This window comes from Capra hircus, chromosome 6, assembly GCF_001704415.2.
Source record: "Capra hircus breed San Clemente chromosome 6, ASM170441v1, whole genome shotgun sequence".
Lineage (NCBI taxonomy): Eukaryota > Metazoa > Chordata > Mammalia > Artiodactyla > Bovidae > Capra > Capra hircus.
Window position 1 is genome coordinate 40,525,392 of NC_030813.1, and position 18,874 is coordinate 40,544,265.

Below are 18,874 nucleotides of genomic sequence, written 5' to 3' on the forward strand. Positions count from 1 at the left end.
AAGACAAGGCGTGTAGGTATAGGAATTGTATTTATATTACTTAACATCTAGAACCATTGTCTTCTTTCCTAGCCTGTATTAAATAATCTTGTATCTCCCTAGATTTTGTCTGTATAGAAGTTATCACAACTTAATTCAATATTCTGGTTAGTGTCAAACTACCCTATTAGACTGCAAGCTTAATGAGGGCAGGACCATATCTTTTTTGTTCACCACTTTTGTCCCAAAACTTAGCACTGTGTGGGTGGGGAGAAGAACAGTGTTGGGGGATGAGCGGGTGATCTAGGACACAAGCTCAGGAGAGCCTCCAAGCCTCTGTTCTTCATAATAAAAGAAAATGTGATGAAGGAGAATCAACTAGTGAAGACAGATGAGGGAAAATAGAATGTGCAATATCAGGTAGAACTAGATTTAGAAGAAAGAAGTTGTTGCTGCCCCAGAAGCTGTCCAGCACTTTGCTGCTTTGAACTCTGCTGGTTGAGCACCTTGTTTTCATACAGACGGAATACCTCAGGCAAGTCTATACATGGATGGTCTGACCCATGGTGACAAAATCATTAATAGTGAATTGATTCTCTGTATATCAAATCCTCTGAATTAATTTCTTAAATCTTGAGGTATAATATTTTGAATGTCATGTGATAGATTGCTATAAAGTAGACATTTAGTTCTCTTCAATCCAGTTACAGATTTTCTGTGGCATATCACCTATCCAAACCATTATACAGAAATTTCATAAATCACAGAGGACATTTAGACATCAGTTCAGTTCAGTTCAGTTGCTCAGTCGTGTCTGACTCTTTGCAACCCCATGAATCGCAGCACGCCAGACCTCCCTGTCTATCACCAACTCCTGGAGTTCACTCAGACTCACGTCCATCGAGTCAGTGACACCATCCAGCCATCTCATCCTCTGTCATCCCCTTCTCCTCCTGCCCCCAATCCTTCCCAGCATCAGAGTCTTTTCCAATGAGTCAACTCTTCGCATGAGGTGTCCAAAGTACTGGAGTTTCAGCTTTAGCATCATTCCTTTCAAAGAAATCCCAGGGCTGATCTCCTTCAGAATGGATTGGTTGGATCTCCTTGCAGTCCAAGGGACTCTCAAGAGTCTTCTCCAACACCACAGTTCAAACTCATCAATACTTCGGCGCTCAGCCTTCTTCACAGTCCAACTCTCACATCCATACATGACATTTAGACATAGGTTGTGACAATTTAGTATGTCTTGTTCACTCTTAGTTCTTATTGTTTTTAATCTTGGTTGCATTTTCCAGGCCTGCAAAGCTGGGAACCATACAATTTGTCTTTTAATTTGTCTGAAGATCCCTGAAGATCAGGGATCTTCTCTGATCTTCAAATTTTGTTCAAATTTGTGTTCAAATTTTGGGAAGGGAAATTCTGGTAATAAGCTTCTCAGGTCAGGTCCTACGAAGGTTGCCTCAGTGTTTTCTAAGATGTGTTGCAAATTCTCAAGCTATAGTGCTTGTTTTGGATGTGGGAAATGGCAACCCACTCCAGTATTCGTGCCTGAAAAATCTCATGGACAGAGGAACCTGGAGGGCTACAATCCAAAGGGTTGCAAAGAGTAGGACACAGCTGAGCAACTAAGCACACATTCAATAAATGGAAAGGGGACTCACTTTCTGGTATAAGCTCACTGCACTGCTTTTACTCTGCTAGTAGTAAAGAAGACTCTCTCAAAGAGATTCAGAATGTTGGAGGCTGGATATGAAGTTTAGGAGTACATTTTTTTCCTTTTGTTTCCTCTGGATCATTTGCATGCATATTTATAAAGAAATGAAAGTGAGAATGATTCTTGAATGCTGTATCTGATTATCAACTGCATGTTTGACATTGAACATCTGATTTAGAAAATATATCTTTGTCCTCCATTTCTGTTTAGGCACTCTTCTTGTGTTTAACTCTTCTACATGCTATTTTTGCATTTGAACCCTTATTTCAATTAATTGTACTTGTCAGATTTTGAATCTGCATATTTCAAAGTTATTGAGTTTCTGTTGGTGAAAAAGTGATTGCTTTAGCCACTCAGTCGAGTCTGACTCTTTGCAACCCCATGAACTGTAGCCCACTAGGCTCCTCTATCCATAAAATTCTCCAGGCAATAATACTAGAGTGGGTAACCATTCCCTTCTCCAGAGTATCTTCCCAACCTAGGGATCAAACCCAGGTCTCCTTCATTGCAGGTGGATTCTTTACAGTCTGAGCCACCATGGTAGGGATATATAAATTAGATTTGGTCAATATGTTTTTAAATAGCCTATTGTATATTAGCTTATTAGGAAAGTTATAAGTTCTCATGAAATCAAGCATGACTTTTTTACTTTAGCATGTACTCAGGAATGTCTTAGCTCACAGTATAGCTGTCATGCTGTGTAATTGTTTCATTTTCTTTTAATTTTGCAGATTTTGAAAATAAATTTTAAAAATAAATATAATATGTAGTTTGACTAATTTTTATAGCACATGTAAATTACCTTGACTTTTGAGGTTTCCCTGGTGGCTCAGCTGGTAAAGAATCCACCTGCAATGCAGGATCCCTGGGTTGGAAAGATCCCTGGGTTGGGAAGATCCCCTGGAGAAGGAACAGCTACCCGCTCCAGTATTCTAGTCTGGAGAATACCATGGTCTCTTCCATGGGGTCACAGAGTCGGACATGACTGAGCGACTTTCACTTTCACTTTTTCCTTTTATTATTTAGACAATATTGAACAAATATCTGTCTGAAGTTTTCATAGCATGATTCCATTATAAGTTAGGAGCTTAAAAAAATACATAGTAATTTTGCTTCCTGCAGAAAGCAGAGAGCTTTTTGTTCAGTATACAATATAAAGGTCACCATTGTGTTTCCTCAGAACAAACATCTTACTTAATTCTTAGTTATCAGTAGCCATGCTTCGTGTAATCCCTACAGCAATTTTGATAGTTCCACAGCAAAATAGTATAAGATAAATTTGGTAAAATACATTTATAGATTAAACTGTATCTGTAGTTCCAGAGGCCATTGAGTTCACTAATAATCATTGGAGTGTTTTCATCTTTATCATGGCAAAATTCTCAATTTTATATCCATATCTTGATTATCTTGATATCATTAATTGCTATGGAATTAAATAGAAGAGCAATCATCTTTGTAAAGAAAATTCATTTTTATTAAGAGCATAGGTTCATGATAAGAAAATTATATGCATCAATTTCCCTCAATTTACTTCCTTGTTTTCAGTTTTACTAAGGAATAATTGACAAACACAATTGCATATATTCAAAGGGTGCATCATGATGATTTGTTATATTTATTCGTTGTATGGTGATTACAAAGATCAAGATAATTAATACATTCATCACCTCAAATAGTTAATTCTTTTTGTTTCTGGTGAGAATGCTTAAGTTCTACTCTGAGAAATTTTCAAGTATACAGTATTTGAAATATATTAACTGTAGTTTCCATGCTGTATATTAGACTCTCAGAATTTACTCTTCTTATAACTGAAAATTTGTACCTGTTGACATACACCTCCCCAACCACCAGCCTCTGCCAATCCCTATTCTATTTTATGAAATCATCTTTTCTTTCTTTTTTTTTTTTTTTTTTGGTTCCGCATATTAGTGAAAGCATACAGTATTTGTGCTTATCTGTTTGCCTTACTTCACTAAGCATATGCCCTCCTGGTCTATCTGTGTTGTCTCAAATGACAGTATTCCCTTTCTTTGATTGGCTATATAATATTCCATAGTATACATACCACAATTTCTTTATTCATTCATCTGTCATAGTACATTTAGGTTGTTTCCATAGTTTGCCATTAGTGAATAAAGCTGCAAAAACATGGAGATGCAAATACTGCTTAGAGATAATGATTTCAGTTCCTTCAGATATAAACCTAAGAGTGGGATTGCTGGAGCAATTGTAGTTGTTTTGGGGGGCTTCCCTGGTAAAGAATCTGCCTGTAATGCAGGACACCTCAGTTCAGTTTCTGGGTTGGAAGATTCCCTGGAGGAAAACATGGCAACCCACTCCAATGTTCTTGCCTGGAGAATCTCCATGGACAGAGGAGCCTGGTGGGCTGCATTCCATGGGGTCGCAAACAGTCGGACACAACTGAGTGACTAAGCACAGCACAGCATGCTGTTTTCCATAATGGTTTCATTCTCACCAATGGTGCGTAAAGTTTCCCCTTTTCCACATATTTGCCAACAATTTTTTTTCTCTTATCTTTTTGATAATAGCCATCCTAGCTGGTGTGAGATGATACCACACTGTTCTTCATTTGCATTTCTCTAATGATTATTTTGATTACTTACTTTTTTGTGACTGAGTTGTGTGAATTCTTTATATATTTAGGATATTAATCCCTATTATATAGGATTTGCAAATATTTCTCCCATTCTGTTGGTTGCCTTTTCAATATATTTTTTTTCTTATTTGTACATAATTTCACAAAAATTTATATCTATAAGCTATATGTTACATGCATGTATACACATACCTTTTATGTTCTTCTATTGTTGTTGAGTTGTTTGATCATTCAAGCAGAAAGCCACAATGGCTTTCATAAGAGAAAAGTATAGAAGAATGAATCAAACATTGGTAATATTAGATAAGATATGAAAATGAGTATGATAAAATTATAAATGAATTAGTGAAAAAGAAGTATTAAAATGGCTAGAGAGGTAAAAGCAGATGCTCCAACTGGTTTCTCTTAAAAATTCCAAGGCGTCTGATGAATATTATTGCATCAGAGAATGACATGTGGGAATGTAAGTTTTTTTTCACGTACTGCATAATCAACACTATTTTTGAACGCCTACTTTGCATCAGGCATTACAGATGAGAGGTCACAGTTTTAGCTTTCAAAATGTTTACAACATAGAGAATTTAAATTTTATACAACAGAAATTTTTAAAGCTACATGATAAGTAATAAAATACATATGCCTGGGAAGACAGAAAAAGGAATATCTTGATTTTCCTAGGAGACTCAATCTTCATGTATGAGGGTATGTTTTGCAAGCAGAGAGATCAGGGGCTTTCTAGAGAGTGCAAAGTGTATATGCAAAGACCCAGAAAAGTTAAAGAGTTGTATGTTTTTGGGAAATTAAAGCAGTTTTAGTGGTTAGAAAATACAGTGAAAGCCTCATCTTGAATAATCACTGTCCTGATGACAATAGAATAGAAGGGAAAATTTTGAGCATTGTAGTATGATTTGCTTCGTTAGTTAGAAAAATCACTCTAACATGGAGTAGGGAAGCCACTTTTGATCCAAAGAGTCTATAGAAGGTAGACTAAAGACAGGCTTAGCAGCAGATAGTAGTGAGAAGTTATTCCAAGAAGTGACTCAAGTGCTGTTGTGGTTGAGTCACTAGAAACTTCTACAGGAAAGTAATGAAGACCCATCAGATATGAATAAGCTGTGTAGACTTTGACATAAAAATGAAGACAGCCGGGGCACAAAGTATTATTCATTCTCAGGTGAATAAAATTGTCATTCCTTTAAAGAATTAAGTTATTGATTTATGGTCATATAATCAGCCTGAAAGAGTAAGCTGAAATCTTGTTATAGTTCAAATTCTACTAGTGATCATAATGTTATCTGAACTTTAGGGGAGAGATAATGGATGAGTTTGGCAATAATTCTATGCAGGCACCAGGAAGAAGGCTAGTCACTATCTATTCATTGAGTTATCCCATTAAAGGTAATTTGCATAATGTTTTTAAAACTAAAATTATTACCAAATAGGAGACTTAGTTCAGTGCCTAACTTATATTAAGCATCCAAAAGATTTTAGTTATTAATGAAAAACAAACCAGCAAAATTTCTGTTTGTCTTTCTTGGATTGTGAAGGAAAACTTATATACGAAAACTGATTGTTACTGACATTATAAATCTATACTCTGTCCCCCTGAAATTGGTGAGTCACGTGTCTTAGTCCATTTTTCCCACTAAATCTAAATTATGTGATTCTGTGTATTGAGTGCACTTTTGTTTGCATTTGAGTATGTGTCCAAATAAATACGTACATACAAATTTTAACGCTCATTCAGAATGTCATTGCCTGAAATATGAGGTCAATAGGAGCTCAAACACACATTTTTGTCTTACTTTAAAAGCTTAAAGACCAAATGGAAAAGTTATTTTTACTGTGAAAACATCAATTAAATTTGCACTGAGGGAAATATACCCAAAATGACATCACAGGAAATAAAATAAGATTAAGGAAATGGACAGTTTTCAGGAACAAGTCATCCCAAAATAGGAATTGTTGATAATCAATTAGGATGGACGTAGTCTTAAGGCAAGAATGTCAGCTATATGTGAAGTATGTCCCTCTAGAGGCCAATATTCACTCAGCTGTTAAAGATATTTATTAAACTTAAAAAGTTCTGGTAACCACAATTACATAACAGTAATAATATTCTAGTCAAAAATAATCTTGGGTCATTTTAGGTAGAGACATCTAAAAGATTTCAATGGCGTGCATTTACTACTAAAGTTAGAAGTAATATCCCCAAAATATAAAGTACTTATTTAGAATTATTGTGTAACAGGCAAGAGGATCTCTGATGGCAAAATAATATTACTGCTTCCTCTTTTACAAATGCAGGGCTGATATTACCTATGATGAGAATGTTTGTCTCCTCTGAGTAGTCCATGACTCAGAAGCTAAAGTCATTCTGCAACCCCAGCCTTCACCCCATTAAATCTGTTCTATTCTTTGGCAGCTGTTTTTGCCATTTATGTTGAAAGCAGATGGGGAAAATGCAAAGAACTGTCAGTTTTATTGCCATGTATAATCAGCATCTGGGCTGTATGTTACAGAAACAATCAGTCCAAACTCATACTTTACTGGTGGTGTAAAAACCTTTTTTGAGTTTCTCAGACAGTTTTCAAATTAAAGTGCTCTCTTTTGATCATGTTGATCATGGAAACAGCAACCATTTGTATTGCTTTTTCAGCCTCCATAAGAATGATGCATGAGTATAGCTCTTTAATATACAGTTATGAGTTATCTGCAAAAAAACCTGTCTTGCTAATTTGTTTAAAAATGTGTTTTGAACCATAAATATTTATTTCCCATTAGAGATCAGGTCATGTATCAGATTTATTCCTTTATATAATCCGTGTGTTTATGTGTAACTAATATTTGCTATAGATATTATATAATGCCATATGTTATATGTTACATATATACACATATATATATATATCCTCATTTTTACTTTTCCCACTATTTTTGGAACTGGAAAAATACACCATATATGTTTTCTACATCTCATGATTTATACCAAAACATTTATAGTAGGGTTTATTTTCTTATTTTTCAGGAAGAGAAACTGAGACAGAGAGAAACCAACAGTAACTTTTGCAAGGTCCACAGAGCTAATCAGTGGCAGATTCTAAATTTAACCCAAGCCTATATAAAGCTCATACTTTTACTCACTGAACTACATGTTTTTAATCTTTATAGCTATACATATACAAAACATAAATGCCTCTTGGGGAGAGCCATTTCAGCTTTGGCATGTGGATGTTATCTTTTAGAGTTTGTCAAAATAATTTATTGAAACTAATGCTTGAGTATTGAAAGCTAGTGAGCTGAAATAAACTAATGTTGTTTAATTCAGTGTAAATGTCTTTGGAACTAGCTGGAATTTTTAATCATCCAATTGCACTGTATGTCTTATACTTTCCTGATAGATCTGTTCATTGGTAACTGTAGTAGAATATTTATACATCACAGAGCCCAGCTATACCTGCATATAATTTCCATATTCTAAGTGTCCCTAATGTTACAGCAGAGATTTACTGATAATTTCCTATTTTCTACCATCTTTGAAATAGACACCAGAATGTGATGTATGTTGGTAGCTGTTTATTCTTTAGGAACTCTAACTGTGTGAAAACATATTTTTTAAAAAAGCAATAATCAGAGAGCAAGAGAAAAAGATATATAGGAATAGGGAGGAAAGGTGTTCAGTGGTTAAGCATACTTGTGAATATTTTTATTGGAGCAGTTAGAAAATTGTCTTCTAACTAAAATTGAACTTCTTACTAAAACTCCCTTCTGGTTTTGGTGAAGTGTAACAGCAAATTGCTTTCAGATATACTTATACCCAGTGATAAATGTTTTGGAATTATTCATGTAGATTCTGTGGAGTAAAAGGTTCTGACTTTTTTTAATATGAAAAAGGCTTCTTTTATCATATAGGGCTTATAAAATTTTTTGTTTCCTAAGTCTATTTTTACTTTTAAATTCAAAATATTGAGTTTTCCTTTTATGAAGGGCTAGCATTTGCAAGGCTCTTAATTATGGTGGATTTTATCTTTAGCATGCAAATATATGTCAGCCACTACACTATCTGTTTTTGTAACCCTGGAATGTTTTTAATCAGATTCTTCATGGAACAATGGATTTAAATTTGTACTCTATAAAATTCAACAGATTCTCTGCTATTAAAGTAGAAGATTAGAGAATAGCATAGTAAATTTCATTTACTTTTTTTTTAACCTTCACCTGAAAACTCTAATTTTTTCTTCCTTGTTTTTTATAATCTGGTTTTAATCCTTACCTCTTATTTGAAGAAGAAAGGCAATTTTTGACATGTGTGTTGTTTGTCGTTTGTCAAATATATTATGAAGTTCTTGTAATAAAACACAAAATGTATTTGTCCTAGAGACCTAAAAGTTTACAGGAAGTACATATTATTTTATTGTGTGTCTACTGAAGACAAAAAATAGACATTTTTAAGCATTTTAAAATTTACTGGTTGACATCTATCAGTGGTAGAATATTTTCCTGCCTGTGAATCTGTCACTTTGAATGAAGAAGGCAATTACGTTGTGCCTTAATGGATTACTAGACAGTCCCATAAAAACCAATTAGCTGCTAAGTCAATGTAAATGACCATATAAGTTTTGTTTCAAATACTTTTTTTTTTGGAACAAGTTAGAAATAAATAGATAAGTACAGAAGAGCATAGTTCAGCTTTCTGTTGCTTATGTTATAAATGCAGTGGGTTGCCATGTGAAAGTAAGTCATGGCACATTGCAATATGAAATAATATATGCATCATTGCTATATTATACTTAAATTACTATTTTGCATATAAAGTTAAATATTATTTCATCATTAATTCTTTTCATTTTATAAATTTTTGAGCATATATTTTCTAAAAAAAAAATAGCTTCACTCATTATGTCTTGTTGTATTTTAGCAGGAATAGTTATCAATGAAATTAATTGCAGATTCAACACAAACCAAGTTACAATAAAATATATTTGAATGCCATTAGAACAATTAGTGATCATTATAAGTACTCCAGTACTCTTGCCTGGAAAATCCCATGGGCGGAGGAGCCTGGTAGGCTGCAGTCCATGGGGTCGCTAAGAGTCAGACTGAGCGACTTCACTTTGACTTTTCACTTTCATGCATTGGAGAAGGAAATGGCACCCTACTCCCGTGTTCTTGCCTGGAGAATCCCAGGGACGGGGGAGCCTGGTGGGCTGCCGTCTATGGGGTCGCACAGGGTTGGACATGACTGACGCAACTTAGCAGCAGCAGCATAAGTATTCTAGGTTCTGCGAATTTAAAATAATAAATGAATTTTTGAATTCATCATTTAATTTAAGAAATTCTAAATATGTGAAGAAGCTTTTTAGTTATGATAAGTGATAGAATTTTTTTGGCCATATTTGTGGTTAATATTGACATTTCAGAAATCTTAGTACTGAATAGCACAGTTTTAAAAAAGTTTGCATTGAACAAACCAGTTGGAAATTTAACTGTAAAATTAGACATTTTATTAATAAAATGTCCATGAGGGTATAAACATATTTATACTTTCAATCGCTAATAAACTCCAATTATGTAATGTTGCCCTGAGTAGTCATTAAATATTTGCAGGTTGAATGAATGAATAATTGCTGATTCCTTATTTTTAAGAAGCTGAAATTGTATTTATAAAAAGTAATTGAATGATCTAGTTTTGCATGACTGTTAAAAGAAAAATACTATACTAGACACTAAGAATTTTTATTTTCTCTCATCATCACATTATATTGAGAAATCTTTTACAAACTGAAATGATGTTTCATTGACCTAGTTTTGAAGAAAGTCCTTTAATCAATAGTATTCCATCTATAGCTTGTTTTTATTATATTTCATTTATGACATTTTAAACTACTCAAAATCCAACTACAAGAATGGATCACAAAAAAATATATGTCACTAAGCCATCAATTCATAAAGTTGTAATCAATAAATGTAACAGTGAAATTGTTGAAGTAGCCTTTGCTATGCTTTGGGCTTTTGAAGAAAGTAACCCTTTCTTAAGACCTAGATAAATAATCCAGATGCCAAATCCTTATTTTATTCATAGGATTTATTTGTTTTCTTCTAGGGTAAATCAGCCCCTTAGGAGCTAACAGCCTGGTAGAGGAGGGATATGTGAAAAATTAATACAGTCAGAGAAGAGCAGAGGCGTTTAGAAGAAAATGCTCTTGAGTAGAGAAAAAGATACAATTAAACCATACCAAAGAAAGTTAAGGAAGGCTTCAAAAAAAGGTTATGTGCTAGTCATCTTAAAATAACTGAATATTATTAATAATGATGTAAAATTATTATTAATTTCAATGGCTAACAGTAAAGAATGATTAAGAAATTATGGACCATTTTGACAGTCATCAAGAAAGCCTAAAAATAAGGTCTTCCAAAACTTTTGATGATTAGGAAAACATCGGAGAAGGCAATGGCACCCCACTCCAGTACTCTTGCCTGGAAAATCCCATGGACGGAGGAGCCTGGAAGGCTGCAGTCCATGGGGTTGCTGAGGGTCGGACACGACTGAGCAACTTCACTTTCACTTTTCACTTTCATGCATTGGAGAAGGAAATGGCAGCCCACTCCAGGGTTCTTGCCTGGAGAATCCCAGGGATGGGGGAGCCTGGTAGACTGCCGTCTATGGGGTCGCACAGAGTTGGACACAACTGAAGTGACTTAGCAGCAGCAGCAGCAGGAAAACATAGATGATATTATATTTAGTGTAAACAATTCAACTCAAAATTCTCTATACAGTAAAATTTCAGTTATATAAAATATATATACATAAAAACAAGTAAAATTCACTGATCTGAGTGATGTATTATGAGTGATTTTAGTTTTCTTACTTATGTATTTCATAAATAGTTTAAGCTTAAGTTTGTCTTTAATATGAACAAAATGACTTTGCTTTTTGGAGGGGAAGAATCATGATTAACATTGCAGGTCAGAGAAGCGATTTTTCCTTTTGTGTGAGAAAAGAAAAGGACAGAAACTTGGGGAATAACTCATTTTAGAGGACTAGAAAGTGAAGCCAAAAAGCTAGAAAGAGAAAAGCAGACCAAGAATAAGCAATATACAGTATCACATCCCAGGGAAAGATTGTTTACAGTATCAGATGCTACAGTGAGTTCAAGAGCAACAAAGATTGAGAAAGCCCGTTACGTGTAGGGACGAAGAGGTCACAGGGTGAACCCTGAGAGAAAGCTGCTTCCACCTCCAGGGCTGTAGGGAACTAAGGAGAAGGTAGTGTTATACAAAGTCAGGAGCTAAAATGAAGGAAATGAGACCACTGCTGAGGACACCCCGTGAGGCAGAAAAGGGGAGAATACTTTGACTTCCCCCTTCCCACCTTCAGTCTCCCACCCTGACCAAGTCTTCCAAAAGCCAGCACTTGAGCCTGGACTGTGTGGTTCACAGGAATCAGCTCTCTGGGATGCAGAGCAGAAGTGAGAGAGGGGATGGGAAGTATACATGAGGATATTTGTACAGGTAGAGAGAAGGCTGAGAAACAGCATTTGTAATAGACTTAAATATTTACCAAACCACCCTATGAAATATACTATTTTGTGTCTTTCATAACTAGATTGATAAAATCTTGTCTTACTCTGATTACAGAAGTATGGAGTAGATAAAGTTAGAGGGTTATTTTCAACTTGCAGATTTTAGTGTATCATAAAAATACCTCAGTTGTGTTTAAATGCACTTTCCTGCAGTGGTTTTCACATGAAATATTCACATAATGGATTGACAGAGTCCAGGGAGTGTTACCAAAAATATCTGTAGTACTTACAGATTTAAAATTCAAGATTTTGCCTCAGAAGTGGCTTCAAAATTAATTTTATGCATATAACAGTTTTTTCAACGTATAACATGCTTTCTGTAGAGGAAATGGCTTATAAAATTTAATATTCAACAAATAATATCTTTTGTGGAAGAGTTATAGTTATCTCTAAAACATGTTCTACGTCTCTTCAGTGTTACAACATATTTCTCTTATTGATATTGAACTTGGTAAAATATATTCCCAACACAGATGTTCTCTCTTCTATACAAAGTCCAGATTTAAATATTAATGAACCCACAATGCTTAGAAACCAAAATCTTCTTAATGTTTTCACAGTTGCTTTGTTTTTACTCCCAATCTTGCACCATATTTAGAGAAGAGCACAATTAATTTTAATAGTCTTTTTAGAGAAAAAAGCAAGAAAATATCACTCAAGAAGCATATCACCTTTGCTTCTTGACATGACTTGAATTAAACATATCTGAGAGCTCACATTTCTATTTAAAAATTGAATATATTTTTCATTGCAGACGTTTGGAACAGAATTCAATCAAGGTCATCCCTCCTGGAGCTTTCTCACCATATAAAAAGCTTAGAAGAATGTGAGTGAATAATATTCTGAAATCAATGAAATTTAAAAAAATTATACAGGTCATGAACATGCAAAGACATCCATTTAAGTATGAATATTTAAGTGTTTGACAGCTTAAATATTAAGTGATGTGACTATCTGGTTGCTAGTTTTATAATACTATAATGTTAAAAGCTAAAATATTAATTTATTAAGTTCTCTGTAATTTAGCATACTAATTCACACTAGTGTGAACATATGTGGTCAATATATTATGCAGTCAAATTCTTAACTGTTCTGTTTTCAAATATAAGACATGCTGTCTTTAATAATTAGAAAAATAGACAATAATTGATTTACAAGTGTGATTTTTTTAAAAGTTTAAGATGCTTCAGATTTGCAAATATTATACACATATTGATAGGTGCAAAACTGACGTGTAAAGGCAATAAATAGCTTTCTCCTGCAGTAAATCTCACTGACATTCTATTTAATTTAATCTAAGCCTATTTTTAATCTTAGCGACCTGAGCAATAATCAGATCTCTGAGCTAGCACCAGATGCTTTCCAAGGACTACGCTCTTTGAATTCACTGTAAGTATTGACCACATAACTGAAGGAAAGTAAAATGCATAAGGAATAATGGCTCTATGTTTTAAATTTGGATTTAAAGAATATGTTCCTTTACGTGCTTTACTATGCATTATTAACAGTATTAATTTTATAAATCATTAGTGATTTTTATCATTTTTATGGGGAACTGCTACCTGTCACTAAAACTGGCCAATTTTTAGGGGTTTATATTTTGGAATTCGATAGTTTTACTGTTTAGAAATCAAGTATGAGCCCCCTTTTTGACAGTGTTTTCTTACAGAAGTAAAGGGAAAATGTTTACTTCGGAGGCTCCGATCAGTACTGCATTTATAATCCCATCCTTAAACCCATAGTCACTGTCACTAGGGACAGTTACAGTCCCATTTAGAGTGATCCTAGGTAAAGTTGTGCAGAGAACAGTGAAAGATGACCGGTGAAAGGGCCCCCCTCCAACCTTCTACTTCATCACCTTAAAGACTTCCCTGAAAGAACCAGCTTTAATCTCTCAAAGAACAAATAGAAGAAAAGTATGGCAGCTTTTCAATGTCAAAAGGACTTCCAGGGAGATAACCGTATAAATTAAAGTGAATTTATAGAGACTGTTATTCCTTCAAATTTGTATAAAATCTTCAGAAGTCCTCTAAGTAGAGTATGTATTATTTCAAATTTTAATTTTAAAGTTTAAAAATGAAATCTGGTTTCTTTGTTTGAGGTGATGCTTAGAGAAGAGTTCTTATTGATGTAAATTACTGCAGGGCTGTTAGGAACTTCAGAAGTCAATGGTAGCCAGTGAGAATTTCAGGATACACATGTGTGATACTTAGATAAACACCTGGGGTTTGTAGAATACTTTACACTCATACCAAGGCGAGGAGATGTACCAGCTTATCTGGGTTGTAAAGAGCCTCTTGATGAAAGTGAAAGAGGAGAGTGAAAAAGTTGGCTTAAAGCTCAACATTCTGAAAACTAAAATCATGGCATCCAGTCCCATCACTTCTTGGCAAATAGATGGGGAAACAGTGAGAGACTTTATGTTTTTTTTTGGTTCCAAAATCACTGCAGATGGTGACTGCAGCCATGAAATTAAAATACGTTTGCTCCTTGGAAGGAAAGTTATGACCAACCTAGACAGCATATTAAAAAGCAGAGACATTACTTTGCTAACAAAGGTCCATCTAGTCAAGGCTATGGTTTTTCCAGTAGTCATGTATGGATGTGAGAGTTGGACCATAAAGAAATTTGAGCGCCGAAGAATTGTTTCTTTTGAACTATGGTGTTGGAGAAGACTCTTGAGAGTCCCTTGGACTGCAAGGAGATTGATCCAGTCCATCCTAAAGGAGATCCATCCTGAGTGTTCATTGGAAGGACTGATGTTGAAGCTGAAATTCCAGTACTTTGGCCACCTGATGCGAAGAACTGACTCGTTTGAAAAGACCCTGATGCTGGAAAAGATTGAAGGAGGGAGGAGAATGGGGACAACAGAGGATGAGGTGTTTGGATGGCTTCACTGACTCAATGAATGTGAATTTGAGTAAACTCTGGGAGTTGGTGATGTACAGGGAGGCCTGGGGTGCTGCAGTCCATGGGGCCGCAAAGAGGTGGACATGACTGAGCAACTGAACTGAACTGAAATGATGCTGGTCTGCTCAGAAAACTGCAATTTTCTTTGGACCAGAAAAAAAAAAAAAAGAAAACTATCACTTCACCTGCAGTGTCTGCCTAGGTTCATTTTTGTTTGCTTGTTTGGTTTTTAGTATATGAAATCTAAAACCAGGGAAACAACTGCTGGCAGAAAATGTAAAGTGCAGTCATGCACCCTTTTGGTTGACTCTTTGACACCAGACCTTATATTTATCTCAGTTATACCAGTGACTGGCACATGGGCAAATGGTGAACATTGAACAAGTTATCCACTCTTGTATTCTTGCCTAGAGAATCCCATGGACAGGAGCCTGGCAAGCTGCAGTCCATAGGGTCCCACAGAGTCAGACACAGCTGAGGCAACTTAGCATGCACGCACACATGAACAAGTAACAGTTGGATTCAGTTTAATTGGGCACCAAGCTTAGAACCTGCAAAATTCCTGGCACATGGTGAATGCATAGTATTTATTGCTGAATGCATTACCTGAATGATATTCTATTGAATACCCAAATTGGTGCCAACTTGATCTGATCATTTGTTCCCTAAAGCCCTCTTTCTCTTATTCTTGACCTAAAGATGTATCTTAGTATTGCTTTACCCTTTCTTAATGCCTTTACTCCTTGAGTCTGACAATATAGAATTCTCTTTTGTGCCTGTGTTTCTAAAATTGTTTCTTCCCTGACTTACATTTTTTAAAAAAATCTATATTCTACATAAATGACATTTTAGGTCAAACCATATAACTATACCACTGGAATCTATACAAATGGTATGTCTACTTGTACAGTACAGTACCCAGATTTATTTCCTTAAGAATTTTCTTCGTATTTTATAATTTATCCCACCTCTCACTGACATCTTAAAAGGGAACAGCTTTTTCCTCACTCTGATTCATCTCTGCTGCATTGTCATTTCCCCCTCCTTTCTGAACAGAAGTCAGATACAGCTGCCAAACATATTTTGATTCTCATTTTAGCTTTTTCCTTTACATTTTATGATATCCAATTATTTCTTTTCCAAACCAATGTTTCTGACTTTTAAAGTAGATATGCCCATTGTAGAGAATATTTTAAATAGATAGATAGATAGATAGATGCAAATTCAAATGACCTCTGGATGGCAAATCACCTGCAATCTCAAGATCGTCCACTTTTTTCTATGTATATATGAGTATATTTTTCTAAGTGAAATTATACTGTAATATATTCTTCTGTATTCGGCGGTTTTAAACTGAATATCATATCATAAGGGTTTCCCGGGTGGTACTAGTGGTACAGAACCTGTCTGCCAGTGCAGGGGATGCAAGAGATGCGGCTTCAGTCTCTAGGTCAGGAAGATCCCCTGAAGTAGGAAATGGCAACCCACTCCAGTATTCTTGCCTGGAAAGTTCCATGGAAGAGAAACGTGGTGGGCCACAGTCCATGGGGCCACAATGAGTTAGATGTGATACTTTCATGGATACAAGAATTTCTTCAAACCTGATTTTTATCAATGCGAAATATATATTTAGCCAAGCCCCTTCTTTAGAATTGGAAATATTTTATTTGTATTTCATTTTTCACCATTATAAATTAGGCCATGATTAATATTTAGCACATAAAAATATTGTATTTGTCTGATTTTTTTTCCTTAAACTCCTGAGAGAAACTACTTACTTAAAATTTATATACACATTTTTATAACTCTTGATTGTTGTTATTGTTCAGTTGCCAAGTCATGTCCCACTGTTCGCAACCCCATGGACTGCTTAGAGAATAGCTACAACACATTTGTCCCCTTAAAAATATGATTTCTGTCCTTTCCTTCACATTATTATGGTGCCTCACCTCCTTTATGAGGCTGAGACTAGAAGGCCATCATTGCAGACCTGTTGTCAGTAGCCAGCATGATGAGTCAATCATTTTCATTTCCTTGCTGTTGAAATCCTCTCATTTCACCATTTCTGTGAATAAGATAATTTCCTTACTTTATTCCTGTGCTAATTTTTACTTCATTTTCCTCTTCAAACAATACTTATTCATCAGTCCAATGTTAGAACATCAGTGTGTGCCAAGGCCTAGGCACTGGGTGCATTAACAGTGATTGCCATGGTCCCTGCACTTTGTGGTTACACTTAGTGGCTAATCAGAGGTGGGGGGGAGGACACAAGGATACATTCCTATTCATATTTCTTTGGGGAACGTACATTTAAAAAATTCTGTATAAATATTAATGATCACTCTTTGCAAATTTTACATTTCTGATGTATGTACATTATATATTTAAAACAAATATTTTACACTTATATGGATTCCTTTCACTCTTAACCATTATGATAATTCTAAATTTTACCCCTCTGAAAAACAATGGATTCCAGGTTAGTGTTCTCCTTTGTTACATACTGTATGCTTTCATATATGAGCTCTGTGTATTTGTGTATAAAAACATGACAAATTAACTGTGGACATTTCTATGAAAGGACAGTAAAATTATAAATTGTGTTAATTTTTCTTAATTTTTTGTTTATCTATGGTTTCAAACTTTCTACCATAAACACACATCTAACCTATAATCAGGGGAGAAACATTTCCAAATTGAAGTTTGTTTACTCTGTTTTGTCTTTATGATATATGGAGCTTACTAACCTCCTTTATGCCTGAACACGTTTCTTTGGATAAATTTGTTTTGCTGGTTGGTCTCTAATTTTCTTGTTTGTTTGTTTAAATCATGTGTTTTCCAGTGTCCTCTATGGAAATAAAATCACAGAACTCCCGAAAAGTTTATTTGAAGGACTGTTTTCCTTACAGCTACTGTAAGTATTTGTTTGTTTTTCATCTATTGAACCTAAATATTATATTTTACACAGTGTACCATCTCGTATTTTCATGGAGGCTTCAGAAAAATTTGACCCAAAATGACACAGTTTAATGAAATGGAAAAGATTAGTGAAGCTAACATCGATGATGGTCATTTATTTGAAGACACAATACTTTGAAATTGTCCCCAAACCTTTCTTTCCACAGTGTCATAAATGTGAGCATCCAGGCTGTTCTATCATTTAAAGTTTCTGCAATCTTTGCCTTTTATGAAATTTATCTGTTTTGATTTAACAGAACTTGGAAAGCAGAAAGACATGGTGATATGTTTATTCACTTTTGTCCAAAAAAATCTCTAACAGTGACAATACTAGAATAACATCCCCCAAAACAAAAATGGTCTCTAGTAGTCTAGGACAGAGTGTTAACAATATAATATGCTTCTGCTTAATAATAAACAGTTAAAAATGTGAATAATAGAATATAATGATAACCATGCATTTATCAAGTAAAGAAAAAGATCCACATTTGGGAAGTTTGTGGGATTAGGAATACATTTTTACCAAGTAAATGGTACAAACCTAATACCAACAAATGCATACACTCAAAAGAGAAAATAGCATTCTGAACTTAAGCATTCTAAACTTAATCTTTAGTGAGAGAATCATCTGTCAATTTCCTGAATTTTAATATTTAAAGACCATTCTGCTTAGAGAATAGCTACAACTCATTTGTCTCAAAAGAAGTATTTATGATACAAATTTATTTATAAGAATAAGAATTGACTCCAGATGTCATAATGAATGCTCATATGCAAATGAGATTAAAAAATATATATGTTAATACTAAGATTGTTAGTGTTGGATCATCAAAATCTATTCAAATCCCCAGACATTTATAGGATATCTCTTTTGGGGCACACACTGACCTAGCTACTATAGAGGAAAAGATGAGTATGCTATAGTTTCTGCTGTCAGCTAGCTCACAGCCAGTTTACTTTAAAATGCTTAAGTTCAGAATGCTATATTCTCTTTTGAGTGTATGCATTTGTTGGTGTTAGGTTTGTACCATTAACTTGGTACAAATGTATTCCTAATCCCACAAACTTCCCAAATGTGGATCTTTTTCTTTACTTGATAAATGTATAGTT

The 18,874-nt window shown here is 34.7% G+C and overlaps 1 protein-coding gene across 2 annotated transcripts in view; it reads left to right on the forward strand.

Moving 5' to 3' along the window:
- SLIT2 (slit guidance ligand 2) overlaps window positions 1-18,874 on the forward strand; it is a 402,031-nt gene that overhangs the window by 277,311 nt on the left and 105,846 nt on the right. For both annotated transcript variants that reach the window (XM_018049329.1, XM_018049330.1), the window contains exons 10-12: window positions 12,651-12,722; window positions 13,214-13,285; window positions 17,649-17,720. In XM_018049329.1, coding sequence (XP_017904818.1) covers window positions 12,651-12,722; window positions 13,214-13,285; window positions 17,649-17,720 — 216 coding nt within the window. The remainder of the gene's footprint in view (window positions 1-12,650; window positions 12,723-13,213; window positions 13,286-17,648; window positions 17,721-18,874) is intronic.